This window comes from Pholcus phalangioides, unplaced genomic scaffold (genome assembly GCF_987345545.1).
Source record: "Pholcus phalangioides strain wild (caught in Gottingen) unplaced genomic scaffold, Ppha-v1.0 ptg000017l_1, whole genome shotgun sequence".
NCBI classification, from domain to species: Eukaryota; Metazoa; Arthropoda; class Arachnida; order Araneae; family Pholcidae; genus Pholcus; species Pholcus phalangioides.
In genome coordinates, this window is record NW_028301610.1 from 4728601 (window position 1) to 4750343 (window position 21743).

A 21743-nucleotide genomic window follows, 5' to 3' on the forward strand; every position below is an offset into this window, starting at 1 on the left:
AATTATCCACTAGTCTATTTTTCTATCCCATTCAACAGGGGTTTCTGTCTCATACAGTGTCTGTCTTTTAGACAGGTTTCACTGCATATATTTTCTTTAAATTTATATCCAGTGTCCTACAATACATTTTTTGCACTAAAAAACATCTGATGTGCCAAGTAATGCATGTTTATATCAAGAATATCTTATGTAAAGCAGCATCAATTTTGGAGTTAGTGAGTAAGTGAACAGTACATAGAGACAAACAAGTCACCACCTTGGGCCTTCCACTTTCTGACAGCCTCATAGATGTATTATAACTAAAATATACCTTTCTGTCAATTTTAATTTTAGAGGCCTGAAAAAAATAGGTGCCTGCGGCCTAGGGTGACCATTATTAATGAAGTAAAAGATTTATTAACTTCACTTATATACAAACTTGCAAAGTTGACAAATTCACAATTGCTTTTGTGCTAAATGTTAAGGTATCCAAACACCTTATTCTTATTATTGACCTGATGTGCAAGTTTGCAAAGTAAAAATGATACAATATGAGAAATTATGTGTACTTACTTCCAGCTGGCAATACACACTCATCGTATATAAATACTTCTGATCCATATCCATCAACACCAACATTTTTTGCTTTAACAGAAAAATTATACTTTTCTTCAGGTTTGAGACCAGATATTGTGGTAGAAAACTCTTTGTTCCAGCAAGAAGGCATGAATTTTGTCAATACAATATTCTTGTGAGATACATATTCCTAAAACAAAAATTTAACAAAAACTAGCTTTTAGTGCTAAATATTCACAGGGTTGATAATTGTGATTGCAAAATATACATTATTTTATGCTTTGCTTTACATCAATAAAACTATATCAGTTTAAACTTATTAAATTAAATGTTTTTTTCCATTAAATTCAAATTTAATTTGTGGTTCAAAAAATTATAATCATTATAGAGTTATTAAGAAATAGTTTTTAATGAAATAATCAAAATTATGAAGAGATGAAATCTGAGAATAGCTATGCATTCAAAGAAAAAAAAAAGTTGTAAATTATTTTAAATCGGAATATACTTACATTACCCTTCATGCATGTCACACAATATTCAGATATTACGCCATTTGGTGTTTTTGGACTTTTCCATGAAACCAAAACAAATGTTGAAGATTTTGAGCAATCTGTTTCAAAACTTTCTGGTGGTCCAGGCACTTAAAAGTAAAAAATATATTATCAACTTGATTGAAACCTGTCAGAAATGTTGATAATATAATTATTTTTGCATGAATTGTCAATCTAAAATTAGCTTTCTAAAAAAATAAACTATTTTAATTTTTCATATGAATTGCATAAAAAATATTCAAAAATGCAAACTTTTTAAAACACAAATATTATTTTAAAGTTTTTACAACTCTTGCAGATTTAGTAATACAAAACTATAAATATATATTACATGTGGTAATATGATAATATGCATAAAATATAATTACTTGTATGAGAAATTTGAGAGAGATAAATGGAAAAAACATTCAGATGAAACAGTTTGAATACCGTATTACAATGATTTATGGTTTTTTTTTAAAATTATGGTTTCTTTTTTGACTTAAAAACTTAGTATTTAACATTGTCTTTTAATCCAATTTGTTGCTGTGCAATTAATCTTTGAATCGAAGTGTAAGATGAAATATTTCACATTTTAAATGCAGTAAAAACAGTATCAATATCTGAATAATATATTGAATTAGCACATAATGGTTGTTAATTGCTAGGTTGACCATATTTTCTCAAGAAAAATATGGGCTATTTGGATTCCACATACAGGAAAATATAGGATGTTGTCAATTATTGACAAAATGATGTCAAAAGTAAGCAAAGTTACCAACTATTATGAAATTACTGGAAAATTGTCAATGGCAGGAAATGAGGCTATTGCAAATTGTAGTGGATTACAATTGAATTCTACGAAATAAATTTTTTAACATGACAAATGTATGAAAAGGAGGCTTGTAGTCAGAAATTTTGTTCGGAGAGGGGGACCACTTTCATTTTGGGGAGGGGGAGCAAAACAAAAGTGGTCAAACAATAGATTTAGCCATCTTTTCCCCTTTTCTCACATTTCGAGGGGGGGGACCAGACTCCCAAGTCCCCCTCTCACTATGGCTTTGATGAAAAGAATATTCTTATTTATAGTTATAATGATATAATTTATGAGTTGGGAAGATAATTTTAATCCTTGACTTCAATAAAGTATAAAAATTTATGTTGGCTTCAAAGAAAATACGTAAAAAAAACAGGACATTTTTACAAAAAAGTCGGGATGGCTAAAATTACATGAAAATATAGGAATGTCCTGGGAACAAGGACGTAGCAGAGGGACTTGGGAGTCTGGTCCCCCCTCCCCCCGAAATGTGAGAAAATGACCGAAAAAGGAAAAAAGATGGTCAAATCTATTGTTTGATCACTTTGGTCCCCCTGAACAAAATTTCTGGCTACGCCCCTGCCTGGGGAATATCAGACGTATGGTCACAGGGGTGGTCTTTAGCTATAGATAATTTTCTGAATGTTAAAATTTTGCTGCTCTTACCTCGTAATCCTGTTTTAATCAACAAAATATTATCTGTGCAAAATTTTAACTCAATCGGACAACTACTAGGCGACCCTCAAATGCCTTGAAGTTGGAACATAGTAAGCAACATTCATTCCCTATACGCAATCAGAAATTCTGTTCAAAAAAACAGTATAATCTTCCCTATCTCAACCATTTTTTCTCTTCTTAAAAAAATTTATGTGGACACATTCAGGCAACCCCAGTAATTGTTTTAAAAGATTCTGAATCCAGTTTCCCCCCCAAAAAAAAAAAAAAAAAAATTGTCCCAATTTGAAAAATACCTGAAATAACATGAAAAGTTAGAAATATTAGTTTTTTTTTTGTTAATAATGCACACAACTTCTATAAGAGAAACACATTCTTATTTACAGCAATAATTTTTATAGAATCAAAACATAATGCTAGCTAATGAACACTGAATATTATTTTTTCCAACAAATAGAAATTAGTAGCAGTTGGGTATTTTTTATGATCTCCTGCAACGATTAGTTTCACAGATCATTGCTGAAGACAATTTTTTTGAGAAATTGGATTCAGAATATTTTAAACAATTGCTGGGGTTGCGTTGGTTGAGATAGGAAAGAGTATACCACTTTTGAATGGAATTACTTATTGCATATAGGGAATCAATATTGCTTACTATGCTTAACTTCAAGACAATTGATAACTACCTGGCAGTTGTCCGATTGAGCTAAAATTTTGCACAAATCGGTTTTTCTTTTGTTGATTAAAACAAGATAGAGGAAGGGAGAGCTTAACTTTTTTTTCTAAAAAGTTGAAAAATAAGGGCTACCTTAATGGTTATCCAACTAACTGATAATATTTGGAAGAACTGCATGAGTATGATGATGAAATAACATATCTCATACTGATATGAAATCAGTGTATAAGGCTAACAAGAGAACAGAACATATGCTGCCACTTATTTGTCCCATGAAAAGAGCAGCACAAGGCTGAATGAATGAACGCCATGACTCTGCCACTATACTTATCCCGTTGCCAAGATCTCTTCCAGGGTATAGTATGGAATAAAGTGTGTGTACCTAACAATTTGGTGTTGTGTCTGATTTTTCAGTGCTGTCATCTATATTCAAATTGTGAGTGAAGTGTAATGATTGAATTTTTGTACTGTTATAGACCTGTTGCTCTCTGTGGTGAAACTTTTTAATGGGCAGATTGGCCTACTTTTGCACCCCAAAGTTGGGAACCACAGAAAATGCTGCACAAGGCTGAAACTATCTATGAAAATTTAACTGAGTGTATGAGCAATACAATAAGATAACTAGATGAAATATTGTAATTACAGTCAGAGGATAAAAATTACATTTGTTCGAATAACGTAAAACATCAGCTTACAATCAGGCTCAGTTGTTACTGGGATGGAGAAAGGGCTGATGGATCTTCCACAGACTGTTTTGGCTTCAACCCGAAAAGAATATGTTGTGTATGGTTCCAAATTTTCTAAAAGTGTAGAGTTTGCTTTCCAAAACAATAAACCTTCTGTATGGTTGAACAGTAATAAGATTTGAGCTTCCATACATGAATTCAAATGCTTCCATACTTGAACTGAATAGTTCATAGGACCGGGAAAATTGCCAGGATATGTCCACTCAACCATCACAGAGCTCTGGCCTTTTACAAAAGCATTAACATTAACTGGAGGCAGAGGCACTGAAAAAATGCATAAAAGATCATAAAGTGAAACTGTTTACAGTTTAATGGCAATTAATTACATTGAAAAAACACAAGCTAATCTGAAATCGAATGTCAAGAAAATAAATATACACTATTACGTTAGCCGGTTATCTTCATCATATTATCTATTTATGTCATGTCAAAAAAAAATTAAAAAAATTTCTTATAAAAAAATAGCGTTACTTTATTACCAGTTTTGTTGAAGTTTGTAATGAGAGAATTGTTCTAACATTAGTTACCCTCTGCCTTTATTTGAATTTCTTTCTGTTAATCCAGTTAATTTGCCAAACATTCCAATTTTGCTCAACTGTGTAATTGACTTTGTTTTTTGTGATTTTCTTTTGGAGATGTGTTCCATGTTGTGCACTGTATGTTATAATCCTTTTTAACTAAAATCGCTGTTTACAGATAACCTTTATGTTTAATTAAATATGTATCTGCCCTATTTTTGATGGTGTGAATCTGAAAATCTGTATATTGATAACTGTAAAAGGGCTTCAGCCTAGTGTGTCCAGTGATAAGAAAAAACAAATTATTTGACCTATAAACCCCATAATCATTATCTCATTTTCACAATTAATGGTTATTGGCATAAACAGAGAGTCCAGCAATCTGAAACTGTTTCTAATTCATATCAACAACAAATCTTCAAAAGTATTACCAGCTGCACGAGTTCTTGCTTCCAACTCAATTGGCAAACTGAAAACTTCTCTTTCATACTTGTCGATGTTGAAAGCTTTCACTGAAAATCTGTATTTTGTGTATGGCATCAAATTTTCTACATTTCGACACGTTTTGTTTCTGATCATAAGTTGTATACTACTTTCAGAGATAGAAACTTCATGGTAAGATACAACATATCCATTTAAGGGCCCATAAGGAATTCTTGGCTGTGACCATGTTAAATTTGCATAAGTAGAATTTACTTTGACTTGTAGTTCCAATGGTTCGGAAGGCTCTGAAATCATATTAATATAGTACTTAAAAAATAAACAATTAACAAGAATACTATGTAAATAAATATGTTGAAGAAAGTTAATTGCTAGGATAAAATAAAATTTTGATTAAATATTGTATTTTAAATGACACAGAAATATAATTTCCACACCATACTTGTAATACTTGATTTATGGAGGCAAACTTTTCTTTTTTAATTAAGAGTATTATATAGGACCATTGATGCATGGAATGAAAAGTTATTTCTTTTTTAGAAAAAGATTAATTTTAATTTCAAAGTGGTTTTACTTTTTATCTATAAAAGTGTTGTATCGACTCATTCATAGAACTGGTTTTTTATGCGCATTTTCAACCATTGGCAACCCTATAAGCAAAATTTTTTTTCGATTGTTTTACCCCTTTACCTTGGAATTACTATTCCTTTCTTCCTTGTCAGTAAATAATGCATAATTTCATCTGTTTTGTTTTAATTAACATTTGAAAGAGTAAAATAACAAAAATAGTTTGTAATAATAAGATGTATCCATACTGAAAAATAGTATTAAATATTACCTCCAACATCTGTCCGAGCTAAAATATAAGAAGGATATCCTGCACCAGCATTTGTTGAAGCAGCAATTGACATATTATAAAAAGTGAAAGGCATGAGATTATCGACGGTAAGAACTGTTTCTTTGGTAATTTCTGAAATAACTGAGTTTGAGTCATTGAAAATGGCAATATAATCAATGATCTTCCCATTTGGTTTTTTAGGTGGATTCCATGACAACGACATAGTTGTATTGGTGATATCAAAAACTGTCAAGTTTTCTGGTGCATCAGGTACTAAAATAATTACAAGAAACATATTTCAATTTCAAAAAATAATTTTGAAAGAAAATAATAGGTGAAAAAATATTGAATATGTATCAGAAAAATTTTAAATAAAATTTATAATTTTTTTAAATGTATTTCATAAAAAAATATTTTTATTAATTTATTTTATTTGCTAATTTGATATGTTTTTAGCAGGATATCATAAACAAATATTTGTAAGAATGCAAAGTACTTTATAGCATGAAAAAGTTTCTGGTTTAATGTAAAATTCATATTGTTGATGCATGAGTAAAAATTGGAAATTTATACACTCACTGTATTCAGACGTCAGACCAATAAATTTTGTGAATTCAGACATCAGTAGTTTTCCTTCTTTATCAATATTGAAACATAATATTTTTACAATATATTCTGTGTATGGCATCAAGTCTTGAAGCAAAGCATTTACGGAAGACTTGTGTACAGAATACTCATTCCATTTTGAAATTCCACTAGATATTTTATATTGGATTTTATAGCCATCCAAAGGACCTCTGGGAATTTTTGGTTTTTCCCATTTCATCAGAAGACAAAAAGGGTCTACTGTAACCACTGTAAAATTAACAGGAACACTCGGTGCTATAGAGAAAAAAGTATGTCACATATGTATCACAAAATAAATATATATATATATATAATATATATATTTGATTATTCAAAAAATAAGAGTAAAATATCATGATAGGCATTAACAAGATGCAAAACATATGGACTTTTTAAAACCATCTACTACTACGTTCAAACAGTTCCAGAACTTATTTTATTAAGGATGAATTAGTACAGATAGAGCCTGCTTATATGGTGTTTTCTTTGCAGTAAATATGTTATGCATTAATGAATTTTTCCCATCACTCATACACCGATGTGAATGTGGATTGCAAGCCTCCTTTTGCCACATCCTCCAGCGCCTTTAGCGCATCTCGATACACTTCTTCAGGATATGAGAACCGTTGCCCCTTAAGCAAATTTTCCTTATCCAAGGAAAAAGGAAAAAGTCACATAGGGCGAGATTAGGGAAATAGGCTGGTTGTGGAAGTATTGGAATATGATGTTCTGACACCAGGAGGGACCCGTGAATCCTTAAATGTCTACATGATTCAGTGAAGTGTGTTATTCAAAGTCATAGGTACTTCATCACAATAATGCGCAAACTCACAGGTCCCTCTTGGTGTCAGAATACCTATGAAAGCATCACATTCTGATACTTTCACAACCAGCTTATTCCCATGATTTTGCCCCATGTGACTTTTCCTTTTTCCTCGGATAAAGAATTTACTCAAGGGGGCAACGGTTATCAGGTTCAGAAGTGCAACGACGAAGGCACTGGAAGATGTGGCAAAAGGAGGCTTGTGATCTGCATTTACATCTGTGTATGAATGATGGCAAAAATGCATGATTGCACAGGATAGTTACTTCAAAGGAAACACCAGATAAACAGGTTCTATCTGTGCTCACTCTTCTGTAATAAAGTCAGTCACAGAACTTTTTGAATGTAATGGTATATACCTCAAGACTTTTCAATTTTATTCTTACATCATGGTATTGAAAAATTTCAACTTTTATTTCTATCACTTTCCTATGACTACACATGTATTGGTCCAACAAATAAGTTCATTAAGGTAGCTGTTTTGGTTATGCTCTGAAACTTATGCAATATATAAAATGACAATTAAAGTACATTGTAGATTATTGAAAAATGAGGCCTTAATTTTTTTTCCCAAAAGGCAGCAGTAAATAAGGGTATCAGAGTAGTTCCAGACTAATGGGTTCTTGGCTTGAGCTTTATGTAGGAGAATGAGATTCTTGAAAATATGGAGAGTGCTTCCTCATGGCGCGGAGATAGACTTTAAATTCTGGAGGGCACTGCCATTATTGCTGGGGGGGGCACGATGATGATATCAATTCATGTATACATATATACATTAGATCAGTCGACTCCACATTTGACGCTGGAGGGGACAACGCCCCCCTACGCCCCTCCCCCTATCTCCGCCCATGCCCATGCTATAAAATACGAAGTGCCTACAGCATCTTTGGCTTAAAGAGAGAGACTGACAATTTTTCAGGAATACCACCTCAATTGTTGTCAATTGTTTACTTGAAATAGAAAAAAGTATTCACACAAATTGTTCTGTATTACAGAGTTAATAAATAAATGAGAAGATAAATGCATAAAACTTGGAAGTATTATCAACTGTTGGTCTGTGGTAAAACTTTCAAGACATTTCATAAGTGAAATGTCATTAAATTCATTGTAGGAGATTTCAAGTATGTATTAATGAGATGACTATATGAGTTTGAATGCATTTGTGCTGAGTGAGCCCGATTCTTTGAAAAAGCCATGAATTGATGCCAAAATAATGACAGCCAAGAACAAAGGCATCTGAAGCATTTTACACCTATATATTGTATTTTAGATCTTTATGTGGAAGATTTTGATTTCTGAAATAATTTGGGAATGTTCTGGCCCATATTACAAAAGACTGTGGGCACACAACATCCTGGCTGTGACAGTATTAGTGAAGAAGCTGCAAAAAAATTTTTTTTTTGCTGATAACAATAAATAAAAATGGCAAGAGAGAGACTTTCTGGTTATTAATGCTGAGACGAACTGCAGAAAAATTGACAGTTTCTGACAGGAAGCGCACTAGCCAATACACCATAGAGAGACTGTTGGGGGCTGAGAAAAACATATCTCTCCACTGTCACCATCTATAAATACCTTAAATTAATCAAACATCTTAAAAAATTTCAATTAAAAAAAAAAATTTCTATGAGCTCCAAAATAATTTATTTTCATCCATTTGCATATCATCAGATTTGTTGTTCATACCGTTCTACAAAATAACTTTGTACAATGTTGCTCCAAGAGGAATTAAATGAACTAAAACATTATATAATTACCACAGACCTATAATGTTACAGCAGACACTTTACATCATGGGTGGAGGTCATTGATTTTGTCCACTCTGTTACGAAAACAAATATCGCTCTAAAAAAATTATTATTATTTCTGCTGTTTTTCTCTCTTAAAATAATGAAATCTTATTGCTTACACATATGCTAAAAAAAAAGCAGTTTTAAAAAGTTTGACTTTTTTTTCTGTCGTTTTGATGGTTTTTCATGGATTTTCGAAATAGCAAATAGAAAAGTTTATTTTTTACATAACTACTCAAAATCGAAACTTTTTATTTCTGGCGGACAATGGGTTGCTAATTTATAATTTAGCATTTTAGTTTGAAGTGTTCTTACAATTTCTTGCCTGTGAACTGCAAAAATGCTTCTCATAACAGAGTGGATACCATTGCAACAGAGTGGATACCATCGTAACAAAGTGAACATCATAGTAACAAAGTGAACATCATAGTAACAAAGTGCACAGAAATGTTTGACTCAGAGAAAGATATTTCAAATACTCTAAATAGGCTTTGCAAATACCCTTTTATTTCTGAAAAAGTGTATACAAAATGTTATAGGTGACCCAGAGACTCCTCTATAACTTTTGAAAAACATTCACTCCATGTGAGGAAATTAAAAAAAAAAAATACATGTCCCCCCCCCCCCCTCATAGTTTGAATTTTGGTCTGGTAAGAAATTTAAAATCTGGTCAAAGTGGACACTGGACTGCCTGGAAACAAAAATAATATAGAAAAATAATGGTTCTGTCTCATAAAATGCTGAATGTATTGTCAATTAACAATCTTTACTCGTACTGAAATGCTCCTTATGACACATCTTCCCGGATCTGTGCCTGGCAAGGATTTTGACGATCTGTACTACTTAACTTTTGTATATTTAATTGAGAAATAACATGATGGAGAAAGTTGTAAAGGGTTTGAATTGAATAGATAACTTGTTAAATTTAACTTACACAACTTCAAAACCTTTTAACTAAGAAACCTTTACTTTAAATCATAGTTTCCATTCTGTTGCGTTGCTTGAGTTTTTGGAAGACGTAACAGAGTGGAGACAAATATTAGCCTAAATTATTTTATTTCATTATAAATTTAAATGATTGATGAAAACTTTTTTTATGTTTTGAAGAATATCTCCCTGTACTATCACTTGATGTTGATATAGATGAAAAAAAACTTAATTACTTATGATAATGACATAACACAGGGGACATCTGACAGAGAAAAATCTGGTACTAAACACATAAAATGAATATTAAGTCATTTTGCAAAAGTCAAAATTGTTGATCAAGCATTAAAAGTAAACCTTTCAATGATCGCAAAAGTGTGATCAGATTTAATCTGGCATAAAAATATGTTTCCCAAATGACCGTAACAGAGTGGGCATTTTAAAATGGGAAAATTTTGGGACACAAACAAAAAACGTTTTTCACAAGAAAAAAAAATTTTTTTCCAAAATTTTATTGTCTGTTTTATTTATCTATGGCACATTTATAAAATGTGATTCCAAGTTTTTTGAAAAAAATTCCAGAGATTTGCACCAAGTCTCTTTGTTTAATACTTTTTTCAAGCTGGGACAGCCAGATTTTCAGGTTTTGCTACAAACAATCATTTTTTTAAAGAAAATTAGATACCATCTGAAACAAACTGAAAATGCCATATGACAGAAAATTGAACTAGAAAAAAATTAAACTACTAATTACTAGCAGAGTGCTCTGAAATTTTGTAAACAAAATTATGAAGTCTCGGGAATGGTTTGTACACTTTTTTGGGAATGACCCATACGCCATTAATTATATTTTAATTGATGATCAGTTGTAGGAAAAAATGTTGAAACTTGAACTGCATATATATATATATATATTAAGGTGATAATAGCCCCCTTGATATTATTGCCTTCTCAATCGAATACTCATCTTTTCAATGGTAATCAATCACTTTTATTAATCAATTAAATCAATCATTTATTAATCAATTAAATCAATCATTTATTAATCAATTAAATCAATCATTTATTAATCAATTAAATCAATCATTTATTAATCAATTAAATCAATCATTTATTAATCAATTAAATCAATCATTTATTAATCAATTAAATCAATTAATTGACAACTACATATTCATAAAGGACATCTTCAGATGTTCCTAGTGGGGTTATTCACCTTGCTCTGATGCCTACCCATGCAAAGGGGAAAAGATTCTCCCTTTCTCTCCAGGGTTGCCAAAGCAACTTCCTGTCGAGATAGGCCCGGTGGTGCATTTTCTGTGATGATTCACCCCAATATATATATATATATATATATACAGGGTGATTATAAAACAACTATATCCCGACATATGGGCCCCTAACTATCATACCATTCACAGAAACTGACTGAAATTTTGGCATAAGGTATTTTGATGTATGCGCTCAAGAATGATATGGAAAACAAGTGTCACTCTAGCAGTTACGGTTACAGTGAGAAAATTTCGAAAATATCAAATGGCAACACCAAGTTTTTTGTATTGGAATGCGATCTCCATTGTGAAAAACCCTAAATAGCGTTCGAACGGCAACTGTAGCATGAAAATCACCGGCGGTAGATAGGCTAAAAGTGAGGACAACCAATAAGGACAATGAAGCAGCATAAAATAAAGCATTTTATTGTGTTTCACAAATTTTCCACATGACCTTGTGGAGGACTAATCAAGCTGGGATCTCAGCCGAAGAAACGGTGTGACGAATGAAACGAACATTAATGCTCTGGTGCACGGCAAAGTCCTTTTTACTCTTTCCTTGCCTAGCCAAGGGCGTAGCGAGGGGGGGGGGGGACTTGGGGGTCTGCCCCCCCCCGAAATGTGAGAAAGTGACCTAAAAAAGGAAAAAAGATGGCCAAATCCATTGTTCTGTCACTTTGGTCCCCCCCAAAATGAAAATGGTCCCCCCCCCCGAACGAAATTTCTGGCTACGCCCCTGTGCCTAGCCAATACCTTCTAAAGCAGAAGGTGTTGGCCTAGCTCCGGCGATTTTCGTGCTACAGGTGCCATTCCAACGCTATTTAGTGTTTTTCAGTATGGAGATCGCATTCCAATACAAAAAACTTGGTGTTGCCATTTGATATTTTCGAAATTTTCTCACTGTAACCGTAACTGTTAGAGTGACACTGTTGTTTTCCATATCATTCTTGAGCGCATACATCAAAATACCTTATGCCAAAATTTCATTCAGTTTCTGTGAATGGTATGATAGTTAGGGGCCCATATGTCGGGATAGTTTTTTTATAATTACCCCGTATATATATATATATACAGAAATACTTTCTGTATACACAAACATATACAGAATTCGATATAATAATTCGATCAAATTTAGTGTGATTCACCCCAATATATATAAATACAGAAATACTTTCTGTGTATATCAGTGTTTATATGAAATTTCAATATAGAATAAAATATATATATTTCTGGATATATATAATATTTGTGACACACAATCAAATGAGAAGAATTCTGAAATTCTTTTGCATTATTCACCAGAATTTTCACTTACTTCCAACATCTGTTCTTTGTATTGTTGGCATTGACCAAGGTCCTCTATTTTCAGTAGTCCAAGCACAAATTGTGAAGTTGTAAATGGTGTAAGGTCTCAAGTGTCTTACTATGTAAATGTTTTCAGTAGTATTTACTTCCACAAAAAGTTCTGAAGACATATTCCATCTTAATGTGTACTGTGCAATACTTTCATTCATTGACACTTTTGGTGGAGACAACACTAAAGTCACAGAAGAGTTAGTGTAATCTTCTACATGTATCAATGGAACATCTGGAGCTATCAAGAGTAATAAAATATAATCTTATATTGCATTATCTCGACACAAAATACACAATGAAATAAAATTTTTCTTAGTACTTACAACATTTAAAACTGTCTCTTAAGAGAACAGCTTTTAACTAGTTTAAAATATATATTATAGGGCACTAATTTTGTGTTTTGTGGTATGAAAATTGAGTTCAAGGGACATGGTTGTGAGAAATAAAATCATAGTTCGTCCTCCCCACAACATTAGTGATTGATTCAAGTTGGTTTTCTGAGTTTTCTAAACTTGGGCGTAAATGCCATCCAAAAATTTCACCACGGATCCACAGCATAACAGAAAGTATGTTGTCTTTTTATATTGCAACATACTTCTAATTTGGATAAAAAATGGCAGCACACCTACTGAATTTGTAATCGCACTCAAGAAAAGTCAGGTACCAGCCGAAAAGTCATCATATAATCTGCGGAATATCGCCGATTTAAAATTTCTAGAAAAGAAAATAAATATCGGTAAATTTAAAAAATGACTATATAACTAATAAATTATTATTACGATCATAATAATATATTACGTACTATTTAATATCCTATTCCCTTATCTCATTAAGATTTTACTAGAATCTACCAAAAATCGGATTTCAAAAAGTTTATTGGGGGAGGTTATTGCTTAACGGCTATTTCAAGCTTGAGGAGAAATAGAGAACTTATGTTTCACCTCGATGATCTCAAGAGCACCATGGGACCTCGGGTAAGTGATGCTCGAGAAGAGGGAGCTCTACCTGGCTTGAATTACTGGCCTACCAGAGTGTATCCTTCCTCTCGAAAATCACGTTTTCAGACCTTACACTCAAATGAGCCCCCCCCCCTGCCCTGCACGGGGGCTCATGCGTTAAAAAGGTGGCACAGGGGCTCATGGCCCCCACAAGGGTGGGGCTGTCAGGGCTCTGCATGGGCGGAGATACGGGGAGGCGTGGGGGGGCATTGCCCCCCCCCCAGCCTCAAAGGTGGAGTCGACTGATCTAATGTATATATGAGCTGACATCATCATCATCGTGCCCCCCCCCAGACTTCCAAGTCAATTTCCGCCTATGGGGCTCTGACGAAAAATCTCGTCTTCTTTGTTTTTTCACACTATAAATTCATCATAGATGGGCCCCGTGAAAATTCTGCGCTGGGGGCATGGGTGGAGATACCGACCGGGGGTCGACGAGGGCAATGACCGATGAGCCGACTGATCTAATGTACATGCATACAGTCATCATGCCCCATCCCCAGCTTTCATTATCGTGCCGCCCCCCCCAAGCCTTTCATGCCTATCCCGCCTATGCCTGGGAGCCCCTCTCCAGGATGTGGGGGGGGAGGGCAGGGCCGTATTTGTTTTTTCCGCCTGTGGGCTATACAAATTTTGCCGCCCCTCCCATTTCAGTCTAACTTTTTTTACCCTCCCATGCCATTACCCCAGTAGGGCAACGATATAGTACAATTAAAGTTCATCTCCAAAATTTGCATGAAAAATTAAACTTTCCACTTCAGTCTATAAATTTTTCTCATTTAGGCCTACAATCACTATTCATGTGAGAAATTATATAGAAATACGACAGTATGTTACTATTATATTTCTAATTTGACACTGAAATGCGCTCCGAGTAGGCATTTTACAGCTGTCCCGTTTTTTTTAAATTAATTTTCGAGTAATGTCTCTGTTTTTATTAATGATCCGCTGAGACTGTGATCGGACATTGGTTGAGGTTAGTTTTTATTAATGAATTCCGGGATTTTTACCACTTTGCCACTCTTTCTTCCTTTCAAACCGAACACAGCTCAGGCCCATCACCATGGGCATATTACTTTGTGAGTTGTACCTGAAGTGTAAGTGTGTGTACCTAACAGTCTGGGTGCGTATCTAGTGTTGTGCCTGATTTTTCAGTGCTGCCATCTATATTTCAGAACTGAAGTGTAATGATTGAATTTACAGAATTGAATTGATTGTACAGTTTGTAGGCCTGTTGCTCTCTGTGGCGAGATTTTCAAAGTGGACTACTACTATTCTAAAATTTGATGTCAAAATCCATGTTTCCTCCAGGGTGCTGCTATTCATTACTTTTTATGAATCGGTTTTTCTTTGAAAATATGCTCGAATCTAAAATTTACTAATCTCAACACCGTGGAGGAATTCAAAAACTTTTTGCTTACTCATAATGGGTACGATCATGATAAATTGTGTGTCATTAATATTGTTCACTTTAACATACGTAGCTTAAGAGCTAATTTTGATCGACTTATGGTGTCCTTGAATGAATCTATCAATTATATTGATATACTTGTTCTTTCTGAGGTTTGGGTTTTTGAGGACGAGGTTGATCACTATAGATTACCAAATTATAATTTATTTACAAGATGCAGAGAATATAACAGTTCGGGTGGTATCTTTGTCCATACAAAAAAATCTCTTCAATTTGCTGAACTCGATTCCATCTTGATGCAAACAGTTGAATTAATAGTTATTCAACAACCCACACTAAAATTCATGATCCTGAACTTATACAGATCACATTCATTTCCAGCAATACAATGTGTTGATGAACTTGATGAAATTTTAAAAAATATTAAATGCAGAGATGTGTTATATTAATTGGAGATATAAACATAGACATTCTTAACACAGGTACTGGTATTCAATCCGATTATGAGGATATGTTATCCGGTCATGGATTTCCCCCTTTAATACTAAAAATTACAAGGCCGCACTCTATATTAGGGTGGAACGAAAAAAGGTGTTTTTTTTCACTTTTTTTAGAAATTGATGTTGCCTTAGTGTTCAAAAGATGCCTTTCAATGTTTTAAGAAGTTATACTGAAATCTAGGAAAATATTTTAATATCTTGAGGTTCCTCACAGACCCTAAAGGTCGAGCAAAAAGACTTTTCTAAGTACACATTATAAAAATCTTTTTAAACATAAACGAAGTTGATTTTTGAAAAGCATTCTCTAAAAAAAAGAAAAACAATTTAAAAGCTATTCAGTACATGAGAAAAACTGAATATATATATATATAAGCCCAGAGAAATACTCACAAAAGTTGAGTTTCATATATGTTATAACTGACAAGCATATTTGCTTATTTGCAGCTGTCATGGCAGTTGAAAGGAGAATTTTTCAAGCACTCCGACTATAGTGATTGATAGAGGGAGATGAAAATGAACCCTTTTTTTTGGGGGCGAGGGGACAAAACTATAACCATGTTCCAAATTATAAAAACAAAAAAACATAATTTGACGATATAGGTGTCAGGAGAATGGCTCTATTGCTTCCACTGTTATTACATTTTAACTTTTGCAAAATAGTCAACTTTTTTTCAAACGATGTAATAATTCATGTAACTCCTTGAGTTTATTCTGGCTTGAATGAAGCCTTCACGACTCTCAGTTGTTGATACAGCAAGAGATGCTTCAGTTACGAGTCGTACGCACCGTTCAACTGCTCGTGTGTGACACGAAAAATTCGGTATAGATGGAAAAGCAGGTTCAGATCATTTTTGTGGGTCCATTTCCTGATTTTTTATAATAGGTGGTTCAGTCACTCGCACTTGATCCCATGCACATAGTGTCGAATAGTGCTTAGCAGGAAAGTTTATTTTCGGAACATGGAATGTACGGATTTTTGCTTCTGATATTCTTTCATTTCTAATTTTCAAAATTCTCTTGATTCCCAGTTTTTGTAAATGAGATTCTGATCAGAGAGTAATGAGAGCAATAAATTCTCTGGGTGGACGTAGAAGTTTTTTTCTCCCATCGCCCCCAACACAATCTAACCCATAGGATCTCATGTTATACCCGTAGCTTCTACCGCCCCTCTGGAACATTTTTGATCATATCACATATATTGATCAATCCAGAAATGCAATAGGCATTTTTCTTGACATAAGAAGAGCATTTGACAGTGTAAATCATAAAATATTGTTATCAAAACTGTATTCCTATGGAATAAGGGGCAATGCTTTCGATTTTCTCAAATCTTATCTCACCAACAGAACTCAAAAAGTCAAATGCAATAATTGTTTAAGTAATGCCATGGAGATGATCAGAGGAGTCCCACAAGGATCTAATTTAGGACCATTATTATTTATAATTTTTATCAATGATCTCTGTAATTTGATTATTAAAGGTAAAATCATCACATTTGCTGATGATACTGTAATAGTTTACTCAGAAGATGACCTCCCAACACTTATCAACAATATAAAAATATAAATACTGACCTAAATTCGTAATTGGTTCATTGCTAATGATCTCCTAATCAATGTCTCCAAAAGTAAATTTATCAACTTTTCCTTACAAAATATTCCACCTATTGCCTATGACATAATTTTGCATGAACTAATTTGTGCTATCAATAATTCATGTAACTGTCAACGTCTAGAGCAAATATCCAACATAATGGCTCTCGCATTGTAATTATTTAAAAGCAAAACTCTCTCTCTCTCCGTTTCATTATTTACAAATTGTACAATCTGAAACCATATGTAAACCAATCTTTATCATTCAATGTTCCAATCACACTTACTTTATGGTCTGCCACTCTGGGGTAGAGTGATTATCTTACCACTATTGCTCCCTTAATTTCCTTACAAAAAAAAGCTATCAGAATTTTGATGGGAAATTACATCACACTCCTTCAAATGAACTTTTTCTACACCTAAATATCCTACCCTTAAGGCATTTATATTTGTTTAGATCCATACTTATGATCAAGAAAAAACAGTTCGCTTTACCTTTGAATTCGTCACGAACATCCCCAATAGACATAATTTCATATACTCTCTGCCTTTATTTCATAAAAATATTCTCAAAAAACATTTTAGCTTCCTCATTCCTAAATTTTACAATAACCTTCCTAATGATCTCATACAGCCATCCACATTTTCGACTTTCAAAAAACTTCTTAAACAATACTTATTTCAAATAGTCAATATTGAAAACTACTTTTGATTTCGTCCTCAAATTCACACTCGCTTCTTTGCTACAGATTGACTTCCCGCTCCAACTGGTTAATTTCTCATTTAAAATTCCCTTGTTGTCAACTCTGCTGTACTATTTCAAATCGTATTATATAAACTCATGTTGAGAGATTTATAAATTTTTTTTTATATGAGTAATAAAGAGCACCCCCCCTGCATCATTATATTGTATTTTATATATAACTAATGTATTATACTTTATGTGTGTGTGTGTACATTTTGATTTTTTCCTTTTATCATGATTTTTTTTTCTCTCCAAAATTACTAAACACTGTAATTACATTTTATATTGCCAATTGTTAGTGTGTTTATAAAAATTAACTTCATTGTAACAACCAGTATGGGACCTAGGTGTCTCCTTGGTGGTTTTCATTAATCAAAAATTTAATATTTTCATTAACCTTATATTAATTAATAGATTTGATTTGAGATCGCCTCGCATTCGTTCCGAAGCTGGAAACCACAGAAAACCAACTTTAACCGACGACCACTATGGCAACGGTGGGGTTCAAACCCAAGTCCTCGCGATCTGAGTCCATCATCATGACCATTCAACCACCACAGCGACCATTTCTTCCTTTACAAATACAAATACAACGCCACAACAGGCAAAGTGCCCAACGAGGTGGCTGATCAAAAGATGCCCATAAAAATATGGATGTCATATATTTAAAAAAAAACCAGCAACCCAATTAAAAATGCAATTAACACAAATTATAAACAATATATACACATATGATAAAATATTATACAATGCCCATAAAGAATACTTATGGTTGTCTTAATCTAAGAATGCATAGCTTCTCGATTTACCCCAACATGTTTATCGTATTTCTTTTTAAACGTGTCAATTGTGTTACAATTTACTACCTCGGGGGGTAAGCTATTCCATTTATTAACAACCCTATTAGAGAAAAATTCCCTGCGACACCATAACCTTGCATTGTCCCTCACCAATCGATACTGGTGTCCCCTTGTAAAAGCAGTCGATTGGCGGTGTACTAAAAGTTCATGGTCCATCCTATCCATCCCATTGAAAACTTTAAACACTTCGATCATATCTCCTCGACACCTGCGTTCATCCAATGTAAACATATTCAAAAAATGAAGTCTCTCTTCATAACTCAAGCCCTGTGTGCCAATAAGGACACGCGTAGCTCTTCTCTGCACCCCTTCAACCAATTCTATGTCCCTCTGTAGGTGTACGGTCTCCAAAACCTTACAGCATACTCCAGTCCAGGACGAACTAATTCTCGAAAAAGCGGAAGAATGGTCTTTGTAAGGTCTAGCTACCCTTACTCATACCAAGCCTTTTTTAACACAACTGGTGGGGTTTTTAGCTCACCAACCGTTTTATTTGGCCCAACAGTAAAGTGAAAAAAATGTTCACTAGTGGGCTATGATCTATTTTTTTTTGTGAACCATATTGACTACCGTTATCGTGTTGGGTGTCTTTCATTCAAAGTGGCCCACCAGGTTGAATTTCTTGTAAAATGACCTGACTCTCTCATACAGTGCCATCTTAACGCATGGGCCCGCCCGGGCACGGCCTGGGGACATTAAGAGAAGAGGGGCCTCAGAAAAATGAGAAGTAGTGGAATTTTTCGAGAATTTGTCAGGTAGGGCCTCAAAAAAATCTCTTGTCCCGGGGCGCATGATGCTCTTGGTTGACGGCCCTGGACTCCACCCATATATTATTACGGAGGAAGGACTTCACCGCACACTCCGGTCATATATCGCCATACGGCAATTTCCAATCAGTGGAATTGGGTGGGAAATGAAGGCACTATATCTATCGGTGGTCCCCCCTGTCTCGGTAGGTAAAGAACTTGATTCTGATGTTCCTTAACGGTAACCTTCATATGGAAGACTAAAATCTCCGTACAGCGCAATGCTTATTGTTCTGAATGAAAAAACAGTACCAGAATCCTTGGCGTGTTATGTTCAGCAAAGGTTACCTCAATAACTAGCTTATCGCTTAATGGTTTGTCGCCAAGATGGCATTATGCTGCCATCCCTTAAAACAGAATTAGATTGTTAAAATTATATGACCAATTAACGATTATAATATAATAATAATGATTTATAATGCCGCAACGCAAAAAAAAACGTTTCCGACTTCTTTATTAGTAAATACACCTGTAGGCTGAACTCCATTCGGCGCGAGCCTGCGGACGGGCTATGGCGGGCTCGGACGTCGCTTCGCTACTTCGGCCGTTAAAGGGGCCCCTGCTCGAAGACTGAAAATATCAACTCTGCTTTCACCACAACCACAAACATGACAAAACTGACAATCCAAACAGAATGTTCCAAAAACGGCCATGGGCAATACTATACCGCTTCCGGAAATGTTCCGAAGTTTCAATTTTTACTAGAAAGATCAGAACCAGAAGAATTAAAATTAATTTAAAATATCAAGAAATGCAGATGGAAGGGAGGAAAAGAAACGCAACAGCTGATCTGAGTGACCTTCGATGCTAGAGCCTCTTACGTTAACCACTACACCAATTGCGGTTGCGAGTTTCAAGTAAAATTAAGTAAATATATTGTTAAACGTAGACAGGTAATATGTTGGCGCCAACCAACAGTCGCCCAAACAGAATATCTCCAACTCTTCGCCAATGCTAAGCGCCAATTTTAAAGCAACCTCGTTTATGCATTGCGCTGTAGGGAGAAACTACATAGTGGAAGACGAGCATCTTACCACTGCGCCACTCGGGCTCGAGGAAAGACACTGGGCACATTGGTATTTTATATATTTGAGACTCTCTAACACGCAATTTCTTAGACTACACATGCTAGAAGCATGAAATGATATGATATGCAGTCATGTCCGTTGTTTATCACGAAATAATGTCTGAAGCATTTTCTTTTCCGCGTTTGATTACGATTACTTTATCTTTTATCATGGCACCGTGCATTATTAGCTGGTTGAATGTCCCTTGATGCATAACACTGCCATGATAACATTGTAGAAGGATAAACCCGACACAATTATCATTAATTCTGACAGACTTGTAAGGCCACCAGAGTATTGCTTTGTTCAGGGAACAAACAGTACAGTTAAGATGATCGACTCTTGTTCGATTTCCCTTGTGATGATGGATGTACTTTTGCAGCAATCGGCGTAAAAATTCCAAGTACCTCAAGTGCGAAAATGACTGTGATGGGATATAGCATAGTGGCCAGGGATTTTTTTACAATCACGGGCGAAATTTTAGAGATATAAGAATTTTTCGGGAATCCGGGAGATGTATTAGAAATTGGGAAGCCTCTCGGAAAATCCGGGATATAGCAGCTATGATATAGTGAACGAAAAGTCGGATTGGTATCTCTGAAAATATGAGCAAGAGCAACTATTTAGGCCCATGCCACGTGAGCGCGATAGTTACCATGGCTGGGCAAATCGCAAAAAAATCTAGGCGCCAGAAAAAATTTTTAGGAACCAAAAAATTTTTATCAGTAGAAAAAGGTCCAAAATAATGCTTCTTTTGACTTTTTCAGGCCATAGTGACTCTCTTTCATATTGGCCGATATGCTGCTATAAATTTCAAACATTTTGTGCTACTCTCAGCCTGCAATTTAGTAACTACACAAAAAAGAAAATTTTATTTTACCATTACCAATTTTTTAGTCGTAATGGCAACCTGGTGCCTGGGATTTATCCGGCCCTGGCTTAAGTATATGTCAGAATTACCTTATGAGTATAATCGGTGCTCGCAACTCGAAGAAAGACCCATGTAGACCACAGAGTAAGAATAATATAGAGCGCGCGCGAGGGGTTACAACGTGAAGCAAAGATCCGGAGTCACGTGACTCCGGTCAAAAGTCTGGTCAGGGAATCTCGCTTTCAATGCTTTCCTTATGGCTATTCGTATGACGATCTACACGCGCTGTCTTATTTTTGATTA

The 21743-nt window shown here is 34.4% G+C and overlaps 1 protein-coding gene across 2 annotated transcripts in view; it reads right to left on the reverse strand.

Moving 5' to 3' along the window:
* Nucleotides 1-21743, reverse strand: part of LOC149072130 (phosphatidylinositol phosphatase PTPRQ-like) — a 76952-nt gene that overhangs the window by 39526 nt on the left and 15683 nt on the right. For both annotated transcript variants that reach the window (XM_089247425.1, XM_089247426.1), the window contains exons 3-9: nucleotides 12550-12828; nucleotides 6376-6678; nucleotides 5797-6069; nucleotides 4949-5245; nucleotides 3949-4263; nucleotides 1065-1195; nucleotides 553-745 (exon numbers count right to left, since the gene is read on the reverse strand). In XM_089247425.1, coding sequence (XP_089103551.1) covers nucleotides 553-745; nucleotides 1065-1195; nucleotides 3949-4263; nucleotides 4949-5245; nucleotides 5797-6069; nucleotides 6376-6678; nucleotides 12550-12828 — 1791 coding nt within the window. The remainder of the gene's footprint in view (nucleotides 1-552; nucleotides 746-1064; nucleotides 1196-3948; nucleotides 4264-4948; nucleotides 5246-5796; nucleotides 6070-6375; nucleotides 6679-12549; nucleotides 12829-21743) is intronic.